The 24,944-nt window shown below is 40.0% G+C and overlaps 1 protein-coding gene across 4 annotated transcripts; it reads left to right on the top strand.

Moving 5' to 3' along the window:
* Positions 1-215: 215 nt before the first annotated feature.
* Positions 216-16,398, top strand: LOC119738867. 4 transcript variants are annotated; one of them, XM_038213841.1, is made up of 8 exons: positions 216-419; positions 1,612-1,686; positions 2,014-2,043; positions 2,184-2,265; positions 13,818-13,855; positions 14,473-14,499; positions 14,640-14,759; positions 15,558-15,620. In XM_038213841.1, the coding sequence occupies exons 2-8, from the start codon at positions 1,617-1,619 to the stop codon at positions 15,566-15,568; spliced, it is 378 nt and encodes a 125-aa protein (XP_038069769.1). In that variant the 5' UTR covers positions 216-419; positions 1,612-1,616; the 3' UTR covers positions 15,569-15,620. The 4 variants fall into 4 exon arrangements, with proteins under 4 accessions (XP_038069769.1, XP_038069771.1, XP_038069768.1 ...); XM_038213843.1 differs by lacking the exon at positions 15,558-15,620 and adding an exon at positions 16,206-16,398 and having other exon boundaries at positions 220-419; XM_038213840.1 differs by lacking the exons at positions 13,818-13,855; positions 14,473-14,499; positions 14,640-14,759; positions 15,558-15,620 and adding exons at positions 2,919-2,945; positions 3,086-3,205; positions 4,002-4,072 and having other exon boundaries at positions 247-419; positions 2,184-2,303.
* The last annotated feature ends 8,546 nt before the right edge of the window (positions 16,399-24,944 follow it).

Genomic DNA, 24,944 nt, shown 5'->3' with positions numbered 1-24,944 from the left:
ACGATCTATAGGCTAATCCATTAAGCCCCGCCCACTGAACACGTGGGCAACAACACGTGACCCCATCCAATGCCACACTGCATGTTCCAGCTCGTGCGTCAAACGCACGCGCACGCATGGCGGACTTTAAGTGCACGCATGTCAATATTTAATCGCAGCTGTAACTGGTAAAGAAATCGTGTCAATGGATCGGTGTTTCAATGGAGTTCACATCTTATAATTTTCAGCCAATCACGAACGTCTGCTGATTCTCCTCACACGCTATCGGTCCTTCGATACCACTATCGTAAGCTCTGCACCGTCCATTTACATCCAAAAAGTATAAAAAGTCTGTTTCGTTCTTCAAATAGTCATTCCGGCGATTGTCGTCAACTAGCAAGCTTATCTCTACTTCAGGAGCACAACAGCATCAACTTCATGTAAGTAGCTTACTTTGTCAGTATTTTCAATCCATCGTCGAAATCCGCCCTACCTTTCACGGCTAAAACGACGCGACAGCTTGCATTGTGTTAGCTTATCTGTATAAGATGCCAAAACGTTCGTCTTACAGGCCTGTCACGACCAATACACGACTCCATAAGAATTACCAGTAGGTAACTGGTTCGTTCAAGTGGTTTCAACTGGTTCCTGTTGATTCCATCAGAATGACCAGTTATTACTCGGTCGTTCAACTGGTTTCAACTGGTTCCTGCTTATTCCATCAGAACTACGTACAGTTATTATTGGTTTGTTCAGTTGGTTTCAACTGGTTCCTGCTGATTCCATCAGAACTACCAGTTATAACTGGTTTGTTCGGTTGGTTTCAACCGGTTTCTGTTGATTCTATCCGAATTACCATCTGCCTTTATCCGAGTTAACTCGGGGAAGCTATTCGAACGAATTCATTTAGGGAATAGACCCTAGACATGATGACGTCGACGATTGCTAACGCGCGCTTTCCTATGGGTGCCAGTTCTGGACGAGCTCTATTTTAAGCCATCGTGAGAATAATGCACCCGCGAGTACGGTGGTAGGTTTTCCACGTTCCCGCCGTCCTCCGAGTCTGCTAGTCACCGCTGATCTCGTTCATGTTCGCTGCAAAGCTAGATTGTGAAAAGTCCATCCTCTGCAACATTAAATTACATTTGCACGCACCGGCGAGTGTCTGCGTACAAAATCCGTCCAATATGAGAGCACGAAGAAAATTTGAGTTGACCTGCGCGCACAGCGATGGATGGATTTTGGTACCTTTCGGGGATTTCGTCAGCTTTTGCACCGTGTACTAGGTGATTCAGTTTCCATTGTGAACATGTATTAAGTCACAAGTGTATTTACGTTGATCGTTAACCTGATATTCGTTCAGTCCAATAGCTCTCTTTAAATCATTTGATTTGACGCCATAGATGCTGGAGTCGCGTTTTCGGAATTTGTAGATCAAGATATCTGCAGATACAGATTTCAATTTATCTTGTTAACCACCAGCTAAACTGAGTCATTACACCTCTGGCATTATCATGATTAAGACAACATGGCAGGAAACCCATTGATGCCCGATGCATGCAGGTATATGGAACTAGTACCGTTCTTGTTGTGTATATTTGTATTATTCTGGGTTACCGTATCTTTATGCAGTCAAGATGAAGGCTTATATCTGCTTGGTCGTTCTGGTGTGCCTGGGCTCTGTCCTCGCGGCCGAAACTAACGAAGGTAACATTTTCTTTCTATTTCTCGTTTTTGTTTTTTGTTTTGTTTTTGTTTCGCCGCTTTGAATGCGGGCAAGTTAAACCACGATGGCCTGGTGAAAGGCTATGGTCGCTGCTGATTGTAGATGAGCAAAATGGAAAGAACAAAATTAAAGCAAAACTTACAAACTGAATTCGAAAATCTATAGCACCCCGTGGAAGTTGTGAAAATTCTACCTTAATTCAATAAAGATCCTTGTTTTCTGTGTAAGAAATTTTCTGTGTAATATCTAGCGTTACAATTTGTTATCCAAATGGACGCACTGAACTTTCTTTCTTGCTTTCTTTTCAGCCGACGAGTTTGGTGTCAAACAATATTTTTGTAAGTTTCTGCAGTTGATTTCTTCTTAATTTTCCTGTTAATCAGATTTAATGTTCACATTCAACACGCTTCCAATGTACCGATGCATTGTATAATATTGCGATGAACTTCATATTTCAATCCGATTGCTTTATTCTCAGTCTGTGACATCAATAATCAATGGCCGTACCAGTGCCCTCCCGGCTCGATCTGTGTGCCAGCACCCACTCCCACGGGGGGCAAGTGCGCGGCTTTTAAGAAGAGAATGGCAAATGTTGAAGGTAAATTTCACTTCTCCCGAAAAATTGACTTAACAGTCGTTATAGGGGTGTTATTGTTACCAAGACGTAAATTTCCGATAATTATTCAATATTAATATGAGGATTTTTTTTTGGGGGGGGATGTTTTGTTTCAAAACTGGGATTTACTGTAATTGACTTACCTTGAAGCCAATGGAACCCTATTTTAAAATAGAATCATTGGAAAGCAACAGTGTGTCCCGTTTCCTTTATAAAGAGCACGGGGCACGCATCTGTAACGCAGTGAACATAAAAAGTGAACAGTCAACATCTTCCCGCTTCATTGCTCTTCAGTTGACAAGTTGGGGCAGCTCAAGCGGAGTAGTTTCTCGGCTTATTTTCCTCTTTTTTGAAGTATGTTCCTTTAAACGGATGCAGCTCAGTTGAACCACATCCATATTTAGCATCAATATACAATCCACCAATCGGACCAGTAGTAAAGTATTGACACGTTTTAGTGGCCATTCGACCTTACCTTAATAAAGGTCCTTGTAATTATCTGTGTAAGATTTAGTGTTGACATTTTTTTTCATCCAAACCGACGCACTGATCAGGAATAAAATGTACTTCCCTCTCTCTTTCTTCCTTTCTTTTCAGCCGACGAGTTTGGTGTCAAACAAGATCGTAAGTTTTTGCAATTGATTTCTTCTTAATTTTCCTGTTAATCAGATTTAATGTTCACATTCAACACACTTCCAATGTGCCAATGCATTGTATAATATTGCGATTAACTTCATATTTCAATCCGATTGCTTTATTCTCAGTCTGTGACATCAATAATCAATTGCCGTACCAGTGCCCTCCCGGCTGGCTCTGTGTGCCAGCACCCACTCCCACGGGGGGCGAGTGCATACGTTTTAAGAAGAGAATGGCAAATGTTGAAGGTAAATTTCACTTCTCCCGAAAAATTGACATAGCAGTCTTTATAGGGGGGTGTTTTTGTTACCAAGACGTAAATTTCCGATAATTATTCAATATCAATATGAGGATTTTTTTTTGGGGGGGGGATGTTTCAAAAATGGGATTTACTGTAATTGACTCACCTTGAAGCCAATGGAACCCTATTTTAAAATAGAATCACTGGAAAGCAACAGTGTGTCCCGTTTCCTTTATAAAGAGCACGGGGCACGCATCTGTAACGCAGTGAACATAAAAAGTGAACAGTCAACATGTTCTCCGTCTCATTGCTCTTCAGTTGACAAGTCTGTTTGTTTAAGTTTGCATCAATATAGTCTGAAACATGTATTCCCCCTGCTAATTCGTGTTTCATCCCGAAAGTAGATTTTTTTTCAATTGCTATTTTCCCTCGAGTATAAAACAAAGACACACCGAAATCAACCGACGTTTAGTTTATTGAATTATTGCTTTAACAAATTCGACTTATTTAGGACCCGACAATAACTCGGTTCCATAAAGCTCAATTAAATTAAGTTTAATATAGCTCTATGGTCGCAGCTGATTGTAGATGAGCAAAATGGAAAGAACAAAATTAAAGCAAAATTTACAAACTGAATTCAAAAATCTATAGCACCCCGTGGAAGTTGTGGAAATTCTACCTTAATTCAATCAACCTCCTTGTTTTCTGTGTAAGAAATTTTCTGTGTAAGATCTATAGCGTTAAAATTTGTTATCCAAAATGACGCACTGAACTTTCTTTTTTTTCTTCTCATTGCTCTTCAGTTGACAAGTAGGGGGCTGCTCAAGCAGAGAAGTTTCCAGGATTATTTTCCTCTTTTTGAAGCTATTATTCCTTTAACGGATGCAGCTAAGTTGAACGACCCTTATTTAGCACTGAAGTAATGACACGTTTTAGTGGACATTGAAATGAACGAAAAAGCCAACGTAAAAGTGGATATCTTCTGCATGCATTCCACCCATCGGACCAGTCGAGTACGTTTTCGTGGACATTCGACCTTAATTCAATCAAGATTGCTGTAATTTTCAGTGTAAAATCTAGCGTTAATACCGTTTTTTCATACAAACGGACACACTGACCAAGAATAAAATAATTTCGCCCCCTCTCTTTCCTTTCAACCGACGAGGTTGCTGTGAAGCAATATCAAATATCCAGTTCTTAAAGCTGTATTCCCCGAGCTAATTCGTGTTTCACCCCGAAAGTAGATTTTTTATTTCAATTGCCATTTTCCCTCGAGTATAAAACAAAGACATACTGAAATCAACTGACGTTTACTTTATTGAATTATTGCTTTAACAAATTCGACTCATTTGCGGCCCGACAATAAGTCAGTTCCATAGAGCTAAACCAATACCGAAAAAGTGATTTTATTTTCCTCATTTATTGTTTTGTTTTGGTCTTCATTTCAGAGTCCTAAATGCCAACAGCCTCGGGATGGTGAAGTCGCAATTGATTAATTATTACGGTGAAGGGTTTAAGTTGTATTGTCTTTGCCTTGTTCGAGTTAAATGAGACTTTTTAAATTAACATGTAGTTGAAATTCCTCCCAAAGGAAGAAACTGTTGACAAAGCTATACTACCATGAGTAAATCACACATTGTCAAAATTACCATTTTAATCTGATCCTAATCTGAATCTTTATCTGGAAATGAATATTAACAACACCCGATGGGTGTCACGATTGTGATGCTACCACTGCGAGTTTTTCTGACACAATTTGCTATGGGAAATGTTTCCTTTGCATCGCATTCATGTATCATTTTGTGTTGTTATTAATAAGCCAATGAGGCCTTCCTTTTAACCCTAAAGGGCCGGGGCGGAATCCACCCCCCCCCTCAAACTTTTTCCGCGATAGCCTTGAATTTTTTTTTCGCGAGACGAGCTGTTCTGACTTTTTAGCCTCGAGTCTTGCGCATCTCTTGATTCCAAAAACATAAAATTCGGACCACGGGTTGCCACGCAGCGAAACTGAATATCCCCATATACGTATAGTGTACACACAAAAAGCAGAATTACTATTCGTACATATGAATAATTAATTAGCCATAATTCCAAAACCCTTTGACCTATAGTCATAACATTTCTTGGGTATGTTTACGATAAGTTGTTCTATGCGTGTTCCAAGTTTCATAATTGTTCGTCACTCGATGGCTGAGATCTTAGAGAGATGTTTGATTCCGGCTGGGATAATAACCCGGCCCTTTTAGGGTTAAACTTGCGATGTAGGCTAATGGAAAATCATACGCTAATATCTGAACTAAACAAACGCATGAAAAGTCATTCTAGGTGGTGGGTTTTAATTCGTTCAAATGTAATCACATTTAAGATTTCTGTTGAATAAATGCTGTTGGCATGGTATGAGCTCCTGCGACTAAAGTTATCTCGTTGTAGCCTGGGTTTTTATTGGTCACATATAAATATGTCCTTTTAAATAATTGTAGAAACTGTAGAAGTTAGCAAAGTTGCCGTTGTCGTGTAAAGCCAACCGAGCAATGTACTAACTGAGCTGGCTGGAGCATGAAATATGTGGCTTCGATCGCCATCTTCAAGCATAATTTGTTCGCCTGTAAAATGTTGTCTATTCAGTCTAAAAAGTCCCTGATCACATTTGACCCTAGCCTTTCGCCAAGTCCATCGTGGTTTAACTACTGGGGCGGGACGAAACGACTGGGGCGGGACGAAACGACTGGGGCGGGAGACCACACACGCGAGTAGCAAATCCACGAGGCCTTTTCCAACTTGTCAAGATTTTCTTACGTTTTTCTTTGTAATCTCGATTTTTGCTACCCTAAAAGGGTCATTAGCCTTTTAGGGCGCACGTGGCTTCAACCCAGGCGCGCGCGCACCCCGGATGCTGACACAAAATTAAAAAAAAAAAGCGAGTCTAGTGTTCATTTTCCACGAGATCGTGACTGCGCAATGGTTCTTTCATTATCTTATTACAATTTTACTTATATAAGCATTTCAAGAAATTATTTTAGTGTATGAACTTATTTTGTTTAGTTATTTCCTCTTACGTTTTTTCGAAAATCACCCTTCTTTCACAAATGGACGCAACTCGGCAAAATCTGCGTTGTGATTGGTTAACCTTTCAGCACTCTACTTATTTGCATAAAAAATATGAATAATTCAACAAAACAAGTTAGAAAAAGCATCGTGGCTTCGCCACTCGTGCGTGCTGTATTAGCCTTAAGCCACAATAGCCTTGGCGAAAGGCTAATTTCACCCGGAATGCGAGCCATATGATACCTTCCCGGGTCTCATTGAAAATGTTCCGGGTCAAATGATCCAAAAAACTGATCGAGAGAAGTATCATTGCGACCTGGACAAGTATCGCTTTGACACGAAAAGTATTATTTTGACCGAATGTAACCTGACTTGGTATTTTTTCTGAGTGTTTAACAATAGTGTTGTATCTTTTTGTTAAGATCACACAAAGGTGATCATCTTTGGATGGAATTTTTCTCCTAAAAGTCATACAAAATTAAAGATTCGTAAGATGATAAAATTAAAGATGATGAAAAAAAATTAAATTCGAAGTGTGTCTCAATAATTTTGGAAAGTGCGCGTAATTGCACTGAGGTCTATGTCAGTCTATTTACTGGTCTGCGCAACCTTTAATTAAAAATGGCTGCCTCCATGATGATGCAGTTACAGTGAGGTCGCTCTTTCTCATAATGACAATTTTCTGGTGAAGGGCAAAATTTGGATCCTTGATGGACACTGAGAATTTGTAGGGGGTGTCCCCCCCCCCCCGCGAATCTTTCTTTTTTTCAAACAACAACCGCCTTCCATCTTCTGATTGGTCCATTACATGCATATATAATGCCTTGTTCTCCACAACAACCCAAGATAGGCTTTTACGTCTTGTGAGAAATGTTCCTTCTCCACTTTAGTTATTTAAGGTAAAATGAGAGGACGTGAACAACGCTCACTGGGGATCGAACTCGGATGACCTGATTAGAAGTCAGGACTACTTCCAACCCGTCCACAAATCCGGGTCAATCGTCGGAGATTTAAACACCATTATTCCTTGTTATTCTCTAAAGCCTGGACATCATGAATATACATAACGCAGAAAGAGCGCCCTCTCTTGATATTGTCCGATCTCGTTTGGGAAAAAAAAAATCGCGCCCGGCTACGTAAGGAGCTGCGAGGTAACATAGTTTAAACCTAAGAGGGAATTTAGACTCCAATTAGAGAGCGGGAAATCTTAATGTAAACTTCATTACACAGCGAGGCGTACAAGCTGTTGAATGTTCAAGCCTGTTTAGACATTTGTTTTATGAAATATGATTCATGGGTCCTTCCTTTTGCCTGAAATGTGGCCTGGTTGAAAATTGCAAGGTTTTGCTAAATGAAGGGGTGAAGGCCAGTAAATAGGCCCGAAATTGCCTACGCCTGCCAATTCACGATTTGCATGCCCTCAGAGCACTTTCAGGGCTGTTTTTTTAGTTCACGTCGTTATTTTTTTTTAATCACCGAAAAAACCTTTTGGCTTTTTATATAAAATTATACTAATTGTCCAACAATACACACATTGTTCACCAAGGGCAAAACGTTTCCCTGTCAGTCGTTGAAGGTTGGGGGTCATTTTCACGCCAGAGAGCGCTTTTCCTCTTTTGCTCATCTGACTTTCTATAATTAATATTTGACAAATGTAATTGTTGAGAGAAGGGGGATCATGAATCACACCGAGTATTAGTCGTCCTCTTCTGGTTGAACCAGATGATATGGGTTGACTTCAGCGAATTCTCCGCAGTCCAAATTCATTCGGTAATCGTGTAGTTGAGGACACCTCTATTTTTTTTTACAAGTTCCGTTCAAAGCTTATTTGTGATTAATCAAAGCCCTGCACTTATATATCCAGAAGATATTACGCTTCTATGATCATCGCCAAATATTTAGGTTTGAAATCCTAAACATGAAGTGTCTTTTCGTTTTTATACTGAACTGGGTCCTAAACTACACGATTACAATTCATTTTAATTCATTTTTTCCGACATAAAAGTATTTCAAAATGACTATCGCCAAGTATGTAGGGTGGCAGATAGGCCAATGTGGAGGGATTGTGCATTTGATGATATGATACAAGTATGGCATTTTGGCACACAGTCAGAGTATGTGATAAAAAAGATATCGGTTGTAGGGTCATCGCAGATTTGTCCTTTGAAAGGGGGCGGGGGCTCGTACCATACTTTCAATGGGGGCGCTGTTCAAATCCGACGATTATTAACACTATATTGCAGAATAGTGTACATATACACCCTAACCAAGCTGGCTCTGTCAGTATTTTGTGCAAAGGCGGACATTATTACCAGTATCATTTTTTGGATGTCAGAGCAGGGGGGGTGTTTGCATTATTTGTAATGAATTTCTGTGAATTTGTTTTTTTGACATAGCTGTTTCTTTTTAACCCCCCCCCCCCCCGGATCCGAGCCTGGAAGGAGGTTAAACTCAAAAAAAGCAAGGAAAATGCATCTTCGATTGATTAATTTTGTTGTGATGACTGCAGCAGAAATATAGACTTCATGCAAATAATTGAATAGATTATACGAAATTAATATGGCGCACATGGCCGATCGAAATCTCGCCAGCAACCCGAACAGACATGTGATTCGTGTTGTTGCTAAATCGGCTGGAACTGTTTTCGGGCCATAGCCGAGAAAAGTGGGGAAAGCAGACAGACAGGGCGGGCGGGCGAGGGGTTAAAAGAGAAAGTAGAAGTTGGATAAACTTTTTTTTTTTTGATATCAGGTTTTATACAAATTACAAACCACACACTCACAAAATCCAACACTAAATTGTTTAAATTTGTCTTGAAATGCGCAAACAGTTTAAAGATTTGCAACAGAAATATAAATGGCAGTGACTGATGGGATCCAATTTAAGGGGCCTCATTTTCTGGAGGAGGGCACTCAACTATATTTACAAGATCAACGCTCCGTTGAACCTCCCAAAATTCTAAGAAGGTGGGGGATTCACGGGGGAGGGGCATAGGCCATGAGTGGGGTAAGCCTTTATATACGCCACCAGGAAACTCTTGATACACAAAATTGTCGTTTGAATGCTTTGTTGCTGGGTGGGTTTATCTTCAAAACAAAATACTTCAACTATATTTTTCTTATTTTAATATGTTATTGCGAAGATGAAGTAGCCGAAAGCAGGTACAGGTGTATTTCGAGTGTGACCCCGAAAAAAGATGTTATTTTCAATTGCTGTTTTCCTAGCGACATGAAGGTTATTCACTTTTGAATGAGACAATAATTAGGTTTGAAAGCCTAAACATGAAGTATCTTTTCGTTCTTATATGGAATGGTGTCCAAAACTGCACTATTGCAATTCATTTTTTCCCGACATAAAACTATTTCAAAATGACTATCGCCAAAGATAGTTCGGTAGATATGTGGAGGGATTGAGCCTTTGGTGATACAAGAATGGCATTTGGCACACAGACAGAGTATGTTATAAGAAAGATAGCGGCTACCGAGCATAGGGTCATCGCCTATGTCGTTTGAAAAAAAAAAAATAGGTAGAATAACAAGCAATGGCAGTCATTTCGAAAATGGGGGCGTTGTTCAACCGGATGATCATGGGTACTATATATAATACAATAGGTGGCGCTTTTCAGGGCGGCACAATAGGCGAGTTCGGTATTCCAACTACGTATGTGCACATCAAGATTTGCCGAATTTTCTTACGAGAAAAAAATCATTATATGCGAGCAAAAGCATAGCGGGGTACCAGCAAATTTGAAGAGAGCATCGTGCTATGAAGTTTTAATATTTTGAAGAAAAAAACTTTACAAAGCGAAGTGTTTTGGGTGTCTCGTGTATGAAAATGAACGAAAGTTCCATCTCTTTTCGATTGCCAGAAAAAAAATACACAGAATGCAGAATTAGTTACCACGATCCTCATAGTCTTGTGTGCATTTATCTGCCCCTGTTATCCTGCAAAAAAAGTCCAATCTTGCTGTGCACTAAAAAAAAGCCCGCTGGTGACAAAAAAGGCACTTGTGTACAAAATAAGGGCACTTGCGTAAAAAAGAAGGGCACTTTTTACAAAATATATTTTTGGGAGTGGTAGAGTTCCCCCCCCCCCCCCCCGTGTTATGATTATGAATTTTTGCTGACACACACTGCCAGCAATAATTACAAGTAAAGTAACGACGTGTTCGAGGGCACTGGTTTTCATAAACTCACTAGAATGGATTACCTCGTAATTGGATATGGTGCTTGTTAATCAATAACGATCTAATTTATGAGGGTCCCTGTTCAATGAAAGATTATTAGACAGTGACAATGGAACGGCAGCCTAATTATCTTTTTGCATCCGTTCCACGAGTTTTCTTGGATGCAAATTGATGAAAATATACCAAAATCTCCCAGGCATGGGAAATAGGGGGATACGGATGTAATACATTGTGTAAGAGTGAACTTTTTTGGTCCATTTAGGCCGCTTGTATTTCAGTGTATTTCATTGTATTTCAGGCCGCTTTATTTGCACGACTTTTTGCACAAATAGACCCGCCCGTTCAGCAGACTTGTTTACGTTCTGTATATTATCGATTATGATCGGGGCAGGGACCAATCCTCCCGGTGTGAACTGAATTATTGTCGGATTACAAATATTTTGAAATGTGTACATTATTTATTCCTTCCCTACACATCGGCTTCATTCGTCCTTTGATTTCTATTTCTCAAAATGGAAAAATGCTTGTCTTTCTAGGGACAAAACACAGCAATACGAATCTGCTTGTTTTGTAAAGGGACGAGGTGAACTCAACATTAGCAATGAAAACGCATCTTTCATTGATTAATTTTGTTGTGATGACTGCAGCAGAAATATAGACTCTGTTCTTCATGCAAAGATTGTTATAATAGATTATGTAAATATGGCACACATGGCCGATCGAAATCTTGCCAGCAACTCGCACAGACATTTGATTCGTGTTGTTGCTAAATCTGCTGGAACTGGGTTCGGGCCATAGCCGAGGGGGGGGGGGAACAGACAGGGCGGGCGAGGGGTTAAAAGAGAAAGTAAAAGTTGGAATGAACTTTTATTTTTTCTTGAGATATCAGGTTTAATTCAAATTACAAACCACACACACTATCCAACACTAAATTGTTTAATATGTCTTGAAATGCGCAAACAGTTGACAGATTTGCAACAGAAATACAATAGGAGTGACTGATGCATCGATGGGGATCCAATTGGACCTCATTTTCTGGAGGAGGGCACTCAACTGTTTTTACAATATCAACGCTCCTTTTAGCCCCCCCCCCCCCTAAATTCTAAGAAGGTGAGGGGGGGGGGGGGGATTCACGGGGAGGGCATAGGCCATGAGTGGGGGTAAGCCTTAGATACGCCACTAGAAAACTCTTGATATACAAAATTGTCGTTTGAATGCCTTGTTGCTGGGTAGGCATATCTACAAAACAAAATACTTAAAAAGTTTTTTTTTAATTTTAATATGTTATTGCGAAGATGAAGTAGCCAAAAGCAGTTACAGGTGTATTTCGAGTGTGACCCCGTAAAAGATTTAACTTTCAATTGCTGTATTCCTTGCGACATCATAAGTTATTCAATTTCGAATGAGACATCGAACGAAGAAGTCCACCGAGGTTTAGTTATTGAATTATTTCTGTAAAAAAATTGATTATTTGCTGCTCGATAATGATTCGGCTTTTGGAGGGCGTTTTCATTTACACGCAAAACAGAAACGTCCATTTGCGAGGGCTGCAGACTCCTCAAATCGGGAGAAAAAAAATCCCTGATATCAGTAAGGCCAAAAAAAAAAGTCTCCGGTTTCTGGTATGGAGCTATAGTGGTGCGGCGACGCGGCTTTTTTTTTTTTTACCTGACTTTTTTGCTCCAAATGTCGGCTGATGACTGCAAATGGTGCCTGACTAAACTTAGTGCAAATATATGGGAGTCCAGAGAGGCCACATAAAGCTTATTCTCGATCATAACCCCATCTAAAAACACGTTAAAATCGTGCAGCAGCAGTATTCCAGTCAAACCAGTGAGTTTGGCGGTTTTGAGACATCATCTTTCATTGAAAAAAAAACTTTTTCATTTTGCCGACGCGCATGGCTACGGCGACGCGTGCGCATACCAGAAACCGGAGACTTAGGGGGGGGGGGGGGCCTAACATACAAATTCAAAGTTTGTTAGAGCACAAGCATACTTTTTTAACTCGAATATTATTTTGTACGTTCATATATTCTCTCGCGCCGTATTCATTTTGTTTCAATCACTTGTTTTAATGAATGGTTCAAATTCTACTTTAGGAAATAAAAAGAGGACTTTACCCATGCAGTCAAATAATTACAAGGCTTTGTAGATTATCATGCATGGATATAGCCGACGCCAAGTGAAGATCCCAGGGATCCAAAGCGTCTTGGATGATGTACCAGCAGGTTTCTCCCCTGAAATGATAAGGGAACTAATTACTGCATTGGAATTTTTGTCCTTGCATTTTATAATGCGGGATAGCAAAAAAAAGGATATTTTCACTTGTGTAGGGCCGGGGGGTGGAGAACAAGATAGTCCAGGTCATTTTATGCTGTTTTTTTTGTGGATTTTTGACAAAACTGGGCCTTAAAATGTCAGATCCGTGCTCTATGATACGTCTCCGTTTACAGTTCAACAGCACCCCAAGTGTCAAGTAATCATAGCTGCCTCTGGACAAAATTCCGGCGACGTTCATGCCGATGGGATTTGGAAGGGTTCGGGGTGATTCGAAGAAAACGGGAAATGGTGTAAAAATGATGAAACACCGGGCGCGGTTCCAGAGGGGGTTTGGGGGTCAAACGGGATTACACAAAACGGTGGAGGGGGGTCTCAACTGAATATTTAGTGTAAAATACTTTGTTTTAATATTAACTGTAAAGTCGAAAAGATTAATTTTGAGTTACTGATTTCATGGTAAATATTTCCAAATTACCTTTTACTGATAAGAATAATTATAGGAAATGACATTTAATCGACTCTTGTGATAGAGAGGACGTGTCTTTTCATTACACAATATCAAGATTAAATTGTAATTTTGTTCTTTGCCTCTGATAGCCCAACACAGGAACCGGGTGTATGCATGTCATCAAAGGTCTCAAATTGGGGGGGCCGGCCGGCCGGTCCAAACTAAAAATATCCACAGGTTCTGCAGGAGTTGCAGTTATTTCCAAAAATAAATATGAAAATGGGGTAACGTATCTGTTTGTTCTTAACAAGAGTATTTGAAAAACTGAACTTTAAGGAATGCTGATGATCGCTTCATTGTTTTTCGAATAGTTTATTGTTTATTTTGTCATTTCTTGGACGGAAAGTTAAGTTTTTGATGAGTCATCAACCAAGAAACCACGATCTATAGGCTAATCCATTAATTTTCCTGTTAATCAAATTAAATGTTCACATTCAACACGCTTCCAATGTACCGATGCATTGTATAATATTGCGATAAACTTCATATTTCAATCCGATTGCTTTATTCTCAGTCTGACATCAATAGTCAAGCGGTGGCCGTACCAGTGCCCTCCCGACTCGATCTGTGTGCCAGCACCCACTCCCACGGGGGGCAAGTGCGCGGCTTTTAAGAAGAGAATGGCAAATGTTGAAGGTAAATTTCACGTCTCCCGAAAAATTGACTGAACAGTCGTTATAGGGGTGTTATTGTTACCAAGACGTAAATTTCCGATAATTATTCAATATTAATATGAGGATTTTTTTTTGGGGGGGGGGGTGTTTTGTTTCAAAACTGGGATTTACTGTAATTGACTTACCTTGAAGCCAATGGAACCCTATTTTAAAATAGAATCATTGGAAAGCAACAGGGTGTCCCGTTTCCTTTATAAAGAGCACGGGGCACGCATCTGTAACGCAGTGAACATAAAAGGTGCACAGTCAACATCTTCCCGCTTCATTGCTCTTCAGTTGACAAGTTTGGGCAGCTCAAGCGGAGTAGTTTCTCGGCTTATTTTCCTCTTTTTTGAAGTATGTTCCTTTAAACGGATGCAGCTCAGTTGAACCACATCCATATTTAGCATCAATATACAATCCACCAATCGGACCAGTAGTAAAGTATTGACACGTTTTAGTGGCCATTCGACCTTACTTCAATAAAGATCCTTGTAATTATCTGTGTAAGATTTAGTGTTGACACTTTTTTTCATCCAAACCGACGCACTGATCAGGAATAAAATGTACTTCCCTCTCTCTTTCTTCCTTTCTTTTCAGCCGACGAGTTTGGTGTCAAACAAGATCGTAAGTTTTTGCAATTGATTTCTTCTTAATTTTCCTGTTAATCAGATTTAATGTTCACATTCAACACACTTCCAATGTGCCGATGCATTGTATAATATTGCGATTAACTTCATATTTCAATCCGATTGTTTTATTCTCAGTCTGTGACATCAATAATCAATGGCCGTACCAGTGCCCTCCCGGCTGGCTCTGTGTGCCAGCACCCACTCCCACGGGGGGCGAGTGCATACGTTTTAAGAAGAGAATGGCAAATGTTGAAGGTACATTTCACTTCTCCCGAAAAATTGACATAGCAGTCTTTATAGGGGTGTTTTTGTTACCAAGACGTAAATTTCCGATAATTATTCAATATCAATATGAGGAATTTTTTTTTTTTTTGGGGGGGGGTGTTTCAAAAATGGGATTTACTGTAATTGACTCACCTTGAAGCCAATGGAACCCTATTTTAAAATAGAATCACTGGAAAGCAACAGTGTGTCCCGTTTCCTTTATAAAGAGCACGGGGCACGCATCTGTAACGCAGTGAACATAAAAAGTGAACAGTCAACATGTTCTCCGTCTCATTGCTCTTCAGTTGACAAGTCTGTTTGTTTAAGTTTGCATCAATATAGTCTGAAACATGTATTCCCCCTGCTAATTCGTGTTTCATCCCGAAAGTAGATTTTTTTTCAATTGCTATTTTCCCTCGAGTATAAAACAAAGACACACCGAAATCAACCGACGTTTAGTTTATTGAATTATTGCTTTAACAAATTCGACTTATTTAGGACCCGACAATAACTCGGTTCCATAAAGCTCAATTAAATTAAGTTTAATATAGCTCTATGGTCGCAGCTGATTGTAGATGAGCAAAATGGAAAGAAAAAAATTAAAGCAAAATTTACAAACTGAATTCAAAAATCTATAGCACCCCGTGGAAGTTGTGGAAATTCTACCTTAATTCAATAAACCTCCTTATTTTCTGTGTAAGAAATTTTCTGTGTAAGATCTATAGCGTTAAAATTTGTTATCCAAAATGACGCACTGAACTTTCTTTTTTTCTTCTCATTGCTCTTCAGTTGACAAGTAGGGGGCAGCTCAAGCAGAGAAGTTTCCAGGATTATTTTCCTCTTTTTGAAGCTTTTATACCCTTTAACGGATGCAGCTAAGTTGGACGACCCTTATTTAGCCCTGAAGTACTGACACGTTTTAGTGGACATTGAAATGAACGAAAAAGCCAACGTAAAAGTGGAATATCTACTGCATGCATTCCAACCATCGGACCAGTCGAGTACGTTTTTGTGGACATTCGACCTTAATTCAATCAAGATTGCTGTAATTTTCAGTGTAAAATCTAGCGTTAATACCGTTTTTTTATACGAACGGACACACTGACCAAGAATAAAATAATTTCGCCCCCTCTCTTTCCTTTCAACCGACGAGGTTGCTGTGAAGCAATATCCAATATCCAGTTCTTAAAGCTGTATTCCCCGAGCTAATTCGTGTTTCACCCCGAAAGTAGATTTTTTATTTCAATTGCCATTTTCCCTCGAGTATAAAACAAAGACACACTGAAATCAACTGACGTTTACTTTATTGAATTATTGCTTTAACAAATTCGACTCATTTGCGGCCCGACAATAAGTCGGTTCCATAGAGCTAAACCAATACCGAAAAAGTGATTTTATTTTCCTCATTTATTGTTTTGTTTTTGGTCTTCATTTCAGAGTCCTAAATGCCAACAGCCTCGGGATGGTGAAGTCGCAATTGATTAATTATAACGGTGAAGGGTTTAAGTTGTGTTGTCTTTGCCTTGTTCGAGTTAAATGAGACTTTTTAAATTAACATGTATTTGAAATTCCTCCCAAAGGAAGAAACTGTTGACAAAGCTATACTACCATGAGTAAATGACACATTGTCCGATTACCATTTTAATCTGATCCTAATCTGAATCTTTATCTGGAAATGAATATTAACAACACCCAATGGGTGTCACGATTGTGATGCTACCACTGCGAGTTTTTCTGACACAATTTCCTATGGGAAATGTTTCCTTTGCATCGCATTCATGTATCATTTTTGGTGTTGTTATTAATAAGCCAATGAGGCCTTCCTTTTAACCCTAAAAGGGCCGGGGCGGAATCTACCCCGCCCCCTCAACTTTTTCCGCGATAGCCTTGAGGGTTTTTTTTTCGCGAGACGAGCTGTTCTGACTTTTTAGCCTCGAGTCTTGCGCATCTCTTGATTCCAAAAACATAAAATTCGGACCACGGGTTGCCACGCAGCGAAACTGAATATCCCCATATACGTATAGTGTACACACAAAAAAACAGAATTACTATTCGTACATATTGTAACGGGAATCCGGGGCTCGATATACCCAGGGGTACAACGAATCCCTAAAAACCCGCCGGGATTAATAACCAGGAGAAATCGGTGATGTATGGCTGAGCTAGTGCTTGACCGGGACCAGCGTTGAGGGCGCCGTCACAATCTCAGGACGTCAACCTGACCCAAGTGGAGTTCGTCTGGTAGCGTAGCTTTCTTCAAGGCCTCGATGACTTTATGGATAGGGGAAGGGTAAGGGGAGGGGTTGGACTATAACTTGGCGCGCAAACGCAATAGAAAAGGGAAGGCTGGGGTGGAGGAGGCAATATAATTTGAGTCTGTCCTATAGGCCTAAAGTCTGGCTCTTAAGTCTTTCCCTATAAAGTCTGACCCTAAAGTCTTGCCTAAAAGTCTGACCTAAAGTCTTGCCCTAAACCTTTATTCTGAGGCAGATTACTTAAAAAGACAATAACTGACATAAATCAGTCAGGCAGCAGAGACAAGTGGCTATAATTCACAATCAAACTTCTTGTTTGTTTTAATCAATCACCATCAAATAATAATAATTAAACACTTCATCAGATTGGGTCACTTTAGTTTGCATACGCACATTCTAATTGCTGCCGCTTAAACACAGTGCGCAATTGGACTGATAGCAAGTCTAATTAAGCATGTTTTGTGCGCGGATATGTACACACAGTACATGGCGTATATGCATGGGCTGTCGTTGGCCGTTGTACGTTGCTTCCTTTTCCGTGTGGACATCGGTATTATTCTTCTTCGTGCTTCGTCTCTTCTTATCTTCTTCCTCAGGCTACTTCTTCAATTCCTCTTGTTTCTTCATCTTCTTGCTTGTTCCCTCTTGCTTGTTCCTTCTTCTTCTTCCGAATCCTGACATCCGCTTTGTTTTTCCCACAGGGCTTGTTCTGGAGGCGAACAGAGCGCTCGATTGCTGTTCCAGCTCGCCTTTTATGCACTTTTGGCAGGGCTGAATCTGGGGCGCAGTGAGCGCGCGCGTCCCAATAGGCTAAAAGTGCGCGTAGCGCGTATCGCGTATGCAAAACGAGTCACCAACCCTGATGATGAAATCTCTGCATTAGTTAAGTACATCATTAACCTGTGTACAAAAGTCAATAACACACAAACAATGGGTGCATTCAATAACACTTTGCACATACGTCAAATGCCTTGAACGTTATAAAACTTGCATAAGTACCTGGAAGAAACAACAGTGTAACGCAAAGTTAATGGCTTCTTCACATCATTGTGGAATTATTCTATAAATACTACGAATATTTGGTAAGTCTAGTAGGTGAATAAAGTTGGATTTGAGGGCTGAAAATGGCCTAAAATCAACAAGTTTCATCTCCATTCTGTAGTCCGAGATTCATTTAAGGAAACCAGACTATTCTCTAGTACGGAAAGATTATTTAAAGGAAAAGCTGATTTTTGTCACAATATGAATAATTAATTAGCCATAATTCCAAACCCTTTGACCTATAGTCATAACATTTCTTGGGTATGTTTATGATAAGTTGTTCTATGCGTGTTCCAAGTTTAATAATTGTTCTTCACTCGATGGCTGAGATCTTAGAGAGATATTTGATTCCGGCTGGGAGATGGTCAAAATAAACCGGCCCTTTTAGGGTTAAACTTGCTATGTAGGCTAATGGAAAATCATACGCTTTATCTGAACTAAACGAACGCATGAAAAGTCATTCTAGGTGGTGGGTTTTAATTCGTTCAAATGTAATCACATTTAAGATTTCTGTTGAATAAATGCTGTTGGCATGGTATGAGCTCATGCGACTAAAGTTATCTCGTTGCAGCCTGGGTTTTTATTGGTCACATATAAATATGTCCTTTTAAATCATTGTAGAAACTGTAGAAGTTAGCAAAGTTGCCGTTGTTGTGTAAAGCCAACCGAGCAATGTACTAACTGAGCTGGCTGGAGCATGAAATATGTGGCTTTGATCGCCATCTTCAAGCATAATTTGTTCGCCTGTAAAATGTTGCCTATTCAGTCTAAAAAGTCCCTGATCACATTTGACCCTAGCCTTTCGCCAAGTCCATCGTGGTTTAACTACTGGGGCGGGACGAAACGATTGGGGCGGGAGACCACACACGCGAGTAGCAAATCCACGAGGCCTTTTCCAACTTGTCAAGATTTTCTTAAGTTTTTCTTTGTAATCTCGATTTTTGCTACCCTAAAAGGGTTATTAGCCTTTTAGGGTGCACGTGGCTTCAACCCAGGTGCGCGCGCACCCCGGATGCTGACACAAAATTTAAAAACAAAATAAAGCGAGTCTAGTGTTCATTTTCCACAAGATCGTGACTGCGCAATTGTTCTTTCATTATCTTATTACAATTTTACTTATATAAGCATTTCAAGAAATTATTTTAGTGTATGAACTTATTTTGTTTAGTTATTTCCTCTTACGTTTTCCGAAAATCACCCTTCTTTCACAAATGGACGCAACTCGGCAAAATCTGCGTTGTGATTGGTTAACCTTTCAGCACTCTACTTATTTGCATAAAAAAATATAAATAATTCAACAAACAAGTTAGAAAAAGCATCGTGGCTTCGCCACTCGTGCGTGCTGTATTAGCCTTAAGCCACAATAGCCTTGGCGAAAGGCTAATTTGACCCGGAATGCGAGCCATATGATACCTTCCTGGGTCTCATTGAAAATGTTCCGGGTCAAACGATCAAAAAAACTGATCCAGAGAAGTATCATTGCGACCTGGAAAAGTATCGCTTTGACACGAAAAGTATTATTTTGACCGAATTTAACCTGACTTGGTATTTTTTCCGAGTGTTTAACAATAGTGTTGTATCTTTTTGTTAAGATCACACAAATGTGATCATCTTTGGATGGAATTTTCTCCCAAAAGTCATACAAAAATTAAAGATTCGTAAGATGATCAAATTAAAGATGATGAAAAAAAAATTAAATTCGAAGTGTGTCTCAATAATTTTGGAAAGTGCGCGTAATTGTCACTGAGGTCTATGTCAGTCTATTTACTGGTCTGCGCAATCTTTAATTAAAAATGGCTGCCTCCATGATGATGCAGTTACAGTGAGGTCGCTCTTTCTCATAATGACAATTTTCTGGTGAAGGGCAAAATTTGGATCCTTGATGGACACTGGGAATTCCTAAGGGGGTGTCCCCCCCCCCCCCCGCGAATCTTTTTTTTTTCAAACGACATCCGCTTCCCATCTTTTGATTGGTCCATTTACAAACCCAAGATAGGCTTTTACGTCTTGTGAGAAATGTTCCTTCCCCGCTTCACTTATTTAAGGTAAAATGAGAGGACGTGAACAACGCTCGCTTGGGTTCGAACTCGGATGACCTGATTAAAAGTCAGGACTACTTCCAACCCGTCCACAAATCCGGGGTCAATCGTTGGAGATTTAAACACCATTATTCCTTGTTATATAACTTATTCTCTAAAGCCCTGGGCATCCTGAATATGCATAACGCAGAAAGAGCGCCGTCTCTTGATATTGTCCGATCTCGTTTGGGGAAAAAACCAAATCGCCCCCGGCTACGTAAGGAGCTGCGAGGTAACATAGTTTAAACCTAAGAGGGAATTTAGACTCCAATTAGAGAGCGGGAAATCTAAATGTAAACTTCATTACACAGCGAGGCGTACAAGCTGTTGAATGTTCAAGCCTGTTACTAACTAGACATTTGTTTTATAAAATATGATTCATGGGTCCTTCCTTTTGCCTGAAATGTGGCCTGGGTGAAAATTGCAAAGTTTTGCTTAATGAAAGGGTGAAGGCCAGTAAATAGGCCCAAAATTGTCTACGCCTGCCAATTCACGATTTGCATGCCCCATAAATTATGCGGGTTTTTTTTTTTTAGTTCACGTCGTTTTTTGTTTTAAATCATCGAAAAAACCTTTTTGCTTCTTTTATAAAATTATACTAATTGTCCAACAATACACACATTGTTCATCGGGGCAAAACGTTTCCCTGTCAGTCGTTGAAGGTTGGGGGTCATTTTGACGCCAGAGAGCGCTTTTCCTCTTTTGCTCATCTGACTTTCTATAATTAATATTTTACAAATGTAATTGTTGAGAGAAGGGGGATCATGAATCACACCGAGTATTAGTCGTCCTCTTCTGGTTGAACTAGATGATATGGGTTGACTTCAGCGAATTCTCCGCAGTCCAAATTCATTCGGTAATCGTGTAGTTGAGGACACCTCTATTTTTTTTACAAGTTCCGTTCAAAGCTTATTTGTGATTAATCAAAGCCCTGCACTCATCTATCCAGAAGATATTACGCTTCTATGATCATTGCCAAATATTTAGGTTTGAAATCCTAAACATGAAGTGTCTTTTCGTTTTTATACTGAACTGGGTCCTAAACTACACGATTACATTCATTTTAATTCATTTTTTCCCGACATAAAAGTATTTCAAAATGACTATCGCCAAGTATGCAGGGTGGCAGATAGGCCAATGTGCATTTGATGATATGATACAAGTATGGCATTTGGCACACAGTCAGAGTATGTGATAAAAAAAGATATCGGTTGTAGGGTCATCGCAGATTTGTCCTTTGAAAGGGGGCGGGGGCTCGTACCATACTTTCAATGGGGGCGCTGTTCAAATCCGACGATTATTAACACTACATTATACAAATATTGAATGCTTCGAGTGGTGTAGTAAAACTAGCCTCCCTCGGTGATCCATGGACCATTCTATTTTCCCGAGGCGAAGCCGAGGGAAAATAGAATGGTCCATGGATCACCGAGGGAGGCTAGTTTTACTTCACCACGAGAAAAAGCATTCAATATTTGTTTTATAACACTTCACCCACAGATTCTGCTTGATTTTAATATTTTACATTATTTAAATCTGAACACAGTTGAAATAAACTTCAATTTCAATACAAAATTGGTGGAAAATGTATTTCTCTCTTAAAAACTAACCCTTCACGAAATGTTTGAACCCAAGTCTGCGGCGCGCTCTCTTTGGAATAATACGCGCTACGCACAACGCGCAACGCGCACACCAGCATGCATCACTGAGAGATCAGTGGCATGCATTTGCACACAAATACCGCGCCGTGGAAATAGTACTTTGGTTGCTAATGGTATAGTACTTCGGTTGCTATGCGCATAGTGCTTTTGGCCGTGCACAGAAAGATAGCAAAATTAGAAAGTAACATGTGACTCGCTCTCGGCCAATCAAGACACAGAATCTGTGGGTGAGGTGTTATAATACAGATTATCTTCAAGCAAACTTGATTCCTCGATCCTGATTGGTCGATCCATGGCAACAAGCCGTGCTACAATAACCATACCGCACGGCCCATAGATATAGAACTTACAAAAGTTTTTTTAAGTTCTATATCTATGGCACGGCCACGGTCCATACCGCACTCCGCGTATTGCGCTATTCTAAGCATAGATATAGAATAAAAAGACAGCCTACGTGACGCGATTAGTGCTGCACAATATTCACTGTGAATTCAAAAGTTGCGCGTAGGTTACAGCATGCGTGTTCTAACTTTACTGTGCGTCAAGTTTGCTTGAAGATAAATTCGTTATCACGCTCGCGCTCGTGGAACACGGAAAATGTAGTGCGTCTGTGTCCCACATACCACTCGGCCTTCGGCCTCGTGGCATTTGGGACACAGACGCACTACATTATTCCGTGTTCCACTCGCGCTCGCAAGATAACTCATAGTGTACATATACACCCTAACCAAGCTGGCTCTGTCAGTATTTTGTGCAAAGGCGGACATTATTACCAGTATCATTTTTTGGGTGTCAGAGCAGGGGGGGGGGGGGGTTGCATTATTTGTAATGAATTTCTATGAATTTGTATTTTTGACATAGCTGTTTCTTTTTACCCCCCCCCCCCCCCGGATCCGAGCCTGGAAGGAGGTTGAACTCAAAATTAGCAAGGAAAATGCATCTTCGATTGATTAATTTCGTTGTGGTGACTGCAGCAGAAATATAGACTTCATGCAAATAATTGTATAGATTATACGAAATTGATATGGCGCACATGGCCGATCGAAATCTCGCTCGCAACTCAAACAGACATGTGATTCGTGTTGTTGCTAAATCGGCTGGAACTTTTCGGGCCATAGCCGAGAAAAGTGGGAAAAGCAGACAGACAGGGCGGGCGGGCGAGGGGTTAAAAGAGAAAGCAGAAGTTGGGATCAACTTTTTTTTCTTTCTTTGTTTTGATATCAGGTTTTATACAAATTACATACCACACACTCACAAAATCCAACACTAAATTGTTTAAATTTGTCTTGAAATGCGCAAACAGTTGAAAGGTTTGCAACAGAAATACAATGGCAGTGACTGATGGGATCCAATTGAAGGGACCTCATTTTCTGGAGGAGGGCACTCAACTGTATTTACAATATCAACGCTCCGTTGAACCTCCCCAAAATTCTAAGAAGGTGGGGGATTCACGGGGGAGGGACATAGGCGATGAGTGGGGGTAAGCCTTTATATACGCCACCAGGAAACTCTTGGTACACAAAATTGTCGTTTGAATGCTTTGTTGCTGGGTGGGTTTATCTACAAATAAAATACTTCAACTATATTTTTCTTATATTAATATGTTATTGCGAAGATGAAGTAGCCAAAAGCAGGTACAGGTGTATTTCGAGTGTGACCCCGAAAAAAGATGTCATTTTCAATTGCTGTCTTCCTAGCGACATGAAAGTTATTCACTTTTGAATGAGACAATAATTAGGTTTGAAAGCCTAAACATGAAGTATCTTTTCGTTCTTGTATGGAACGGTGTCTAAAACTGTACTATTGCAATTCATTTTTTCCCGACATAAAACTATTTCAAAATGAATATCGCCAAAGATAGTCCGATAGATATGTGGAGGGATTGAGCCTTTGATGATACAAAAATGGCATTTGGCACACAGACAGAGTATGTTATAAGAAAGATATCGGCTACCGAGCATAGGGTCATCGCCTATGTAGTTTGAAAAAAAATATAGATAGAATAACAAGCAATGGCAGTCATTTTGAAAATGGGGGCGTTGTTCAACCGGATGATCATGGGTACTATAAGACAATAGGTGGCGCTTTTCAGGGCAGCACAATAGGCGAGTTCGGTATTCCAACTACGTATGTGCACATCGAGATTTGCCGAATTTTCTTACGGGATAAAAAAAATCATTGTGGGGGGCCTATGCGTGCAAAAGCAAAGCAGGGTACCAGCAAAATTGAGGAGAGCATCGTGCTCTGACTTTTTAACATTTTGCAAAAAATACTTTGGAAAGCGAAGTGTTTTAGGTGTCTTGTGTATGAAAATGATCTTTGCGAACGAAAGTTCCATCTCTTTTCGATTGCCAGAAAAATTGCACAGAATGCAGAATTAGTTACCACGACCCTCATAGCCTTGTGTGCATTTATCTGCCGCTGTTATCCTGGGAAAAAAAATTCCCAGGCGTGGAAAATAGGAGGATACGGATATATTACATTTTGTACATGTGTACCTTATTGCTCATTTACGTCGTTTGTATTTAGATTTTAGAGTTTAATGGCAATTGTTTTATTGTATTGTTGTTCTTGGGGTTTTTTTGGTGTGGGGACCTTTTTGGGATACTACTCCCGTGATACGGATTTTGCTTCTCCTGATGATTTTTCAAATTTTATGTCCTTTTATGTCTGCAACCCTTCTGAATAAGGGATTTTATTTACACTACTTTTTGCACAAATAGATCCGCCCGGCCAGCAGACTGGTTCACGTTCCGTACATTATCGATTATGATCGGGGCGGGGACCAATCCTCCCGGCGTGAACTGAATTATTGCGGGCTGCAAATATTTTGAAAAAAGGCACCTGTGTACAAAATAAGGGCATTTGCGTAAAAAAGAAGGGCACTCTTTACAAAATATATTTTTGGGGAGTGGTGGAGTTTCCCCCCTCCCCCCGTGTTATGATTATGAATTTTTGCTGACACACACTGCCAGCAATAATTACAAGTAAAGTAACGACGTGTTCGAGGGCACTGGTTTTCATAAACTCACTAGAATGGATTACCTCGTAATTGGATATGGTGCTTGTTAATCAATAACGATCTAATTTATGAGGGTCCCTGTTCAATGAAAGATTATTAGAAAGTGACAATGGAACGGC

The sequence above is a fragment of the Patiria miniata genome, unplaced genomic scaffold (assembly GCF_015706575.1).
Source record: "Patiria miniata isolate m_02_andy unplaced genomic scaffold, ASM1570657v1 HiC_scaffold_3, whole genome shotgun sequence".
In the NCBI taxonomy this organism is placed as follows: domain Eukaryota; kingdom Metazoa; phylum Echinodermata; class Asteroidea; order Valvatida; family Asterinidae; genus Patiria; species Patiria miniata.
Note: the sequence above shows the minus strand (reverse complement) of the source record. Positions and strands in the feature narration are given on the sequence as shown.

Coding starts and splice junctions, on each gene's coding strand:
- LOC119738867 (XM_038213841.1), top strand. CDS start 1,617: ATGAAGGCTTATATCTGCTTGGTCGTTCTGGTGTGCCTGGGCTCTGTC. Junction 2,266..13,817: donor CCCACTCCCACGGGGGGCAA/GTGCGCGGCTTT, acceptor CACGGGGGGCAA/GTGCGCGGCTTTTAAGAAGA. Junction 13,856..14,472: donor GAGAATGGCAAATGTTGAAG/GTAAATTTCACG, acceptor CTTTCTTTTCAG/CCGACGAGTTTGGTGTCAAA.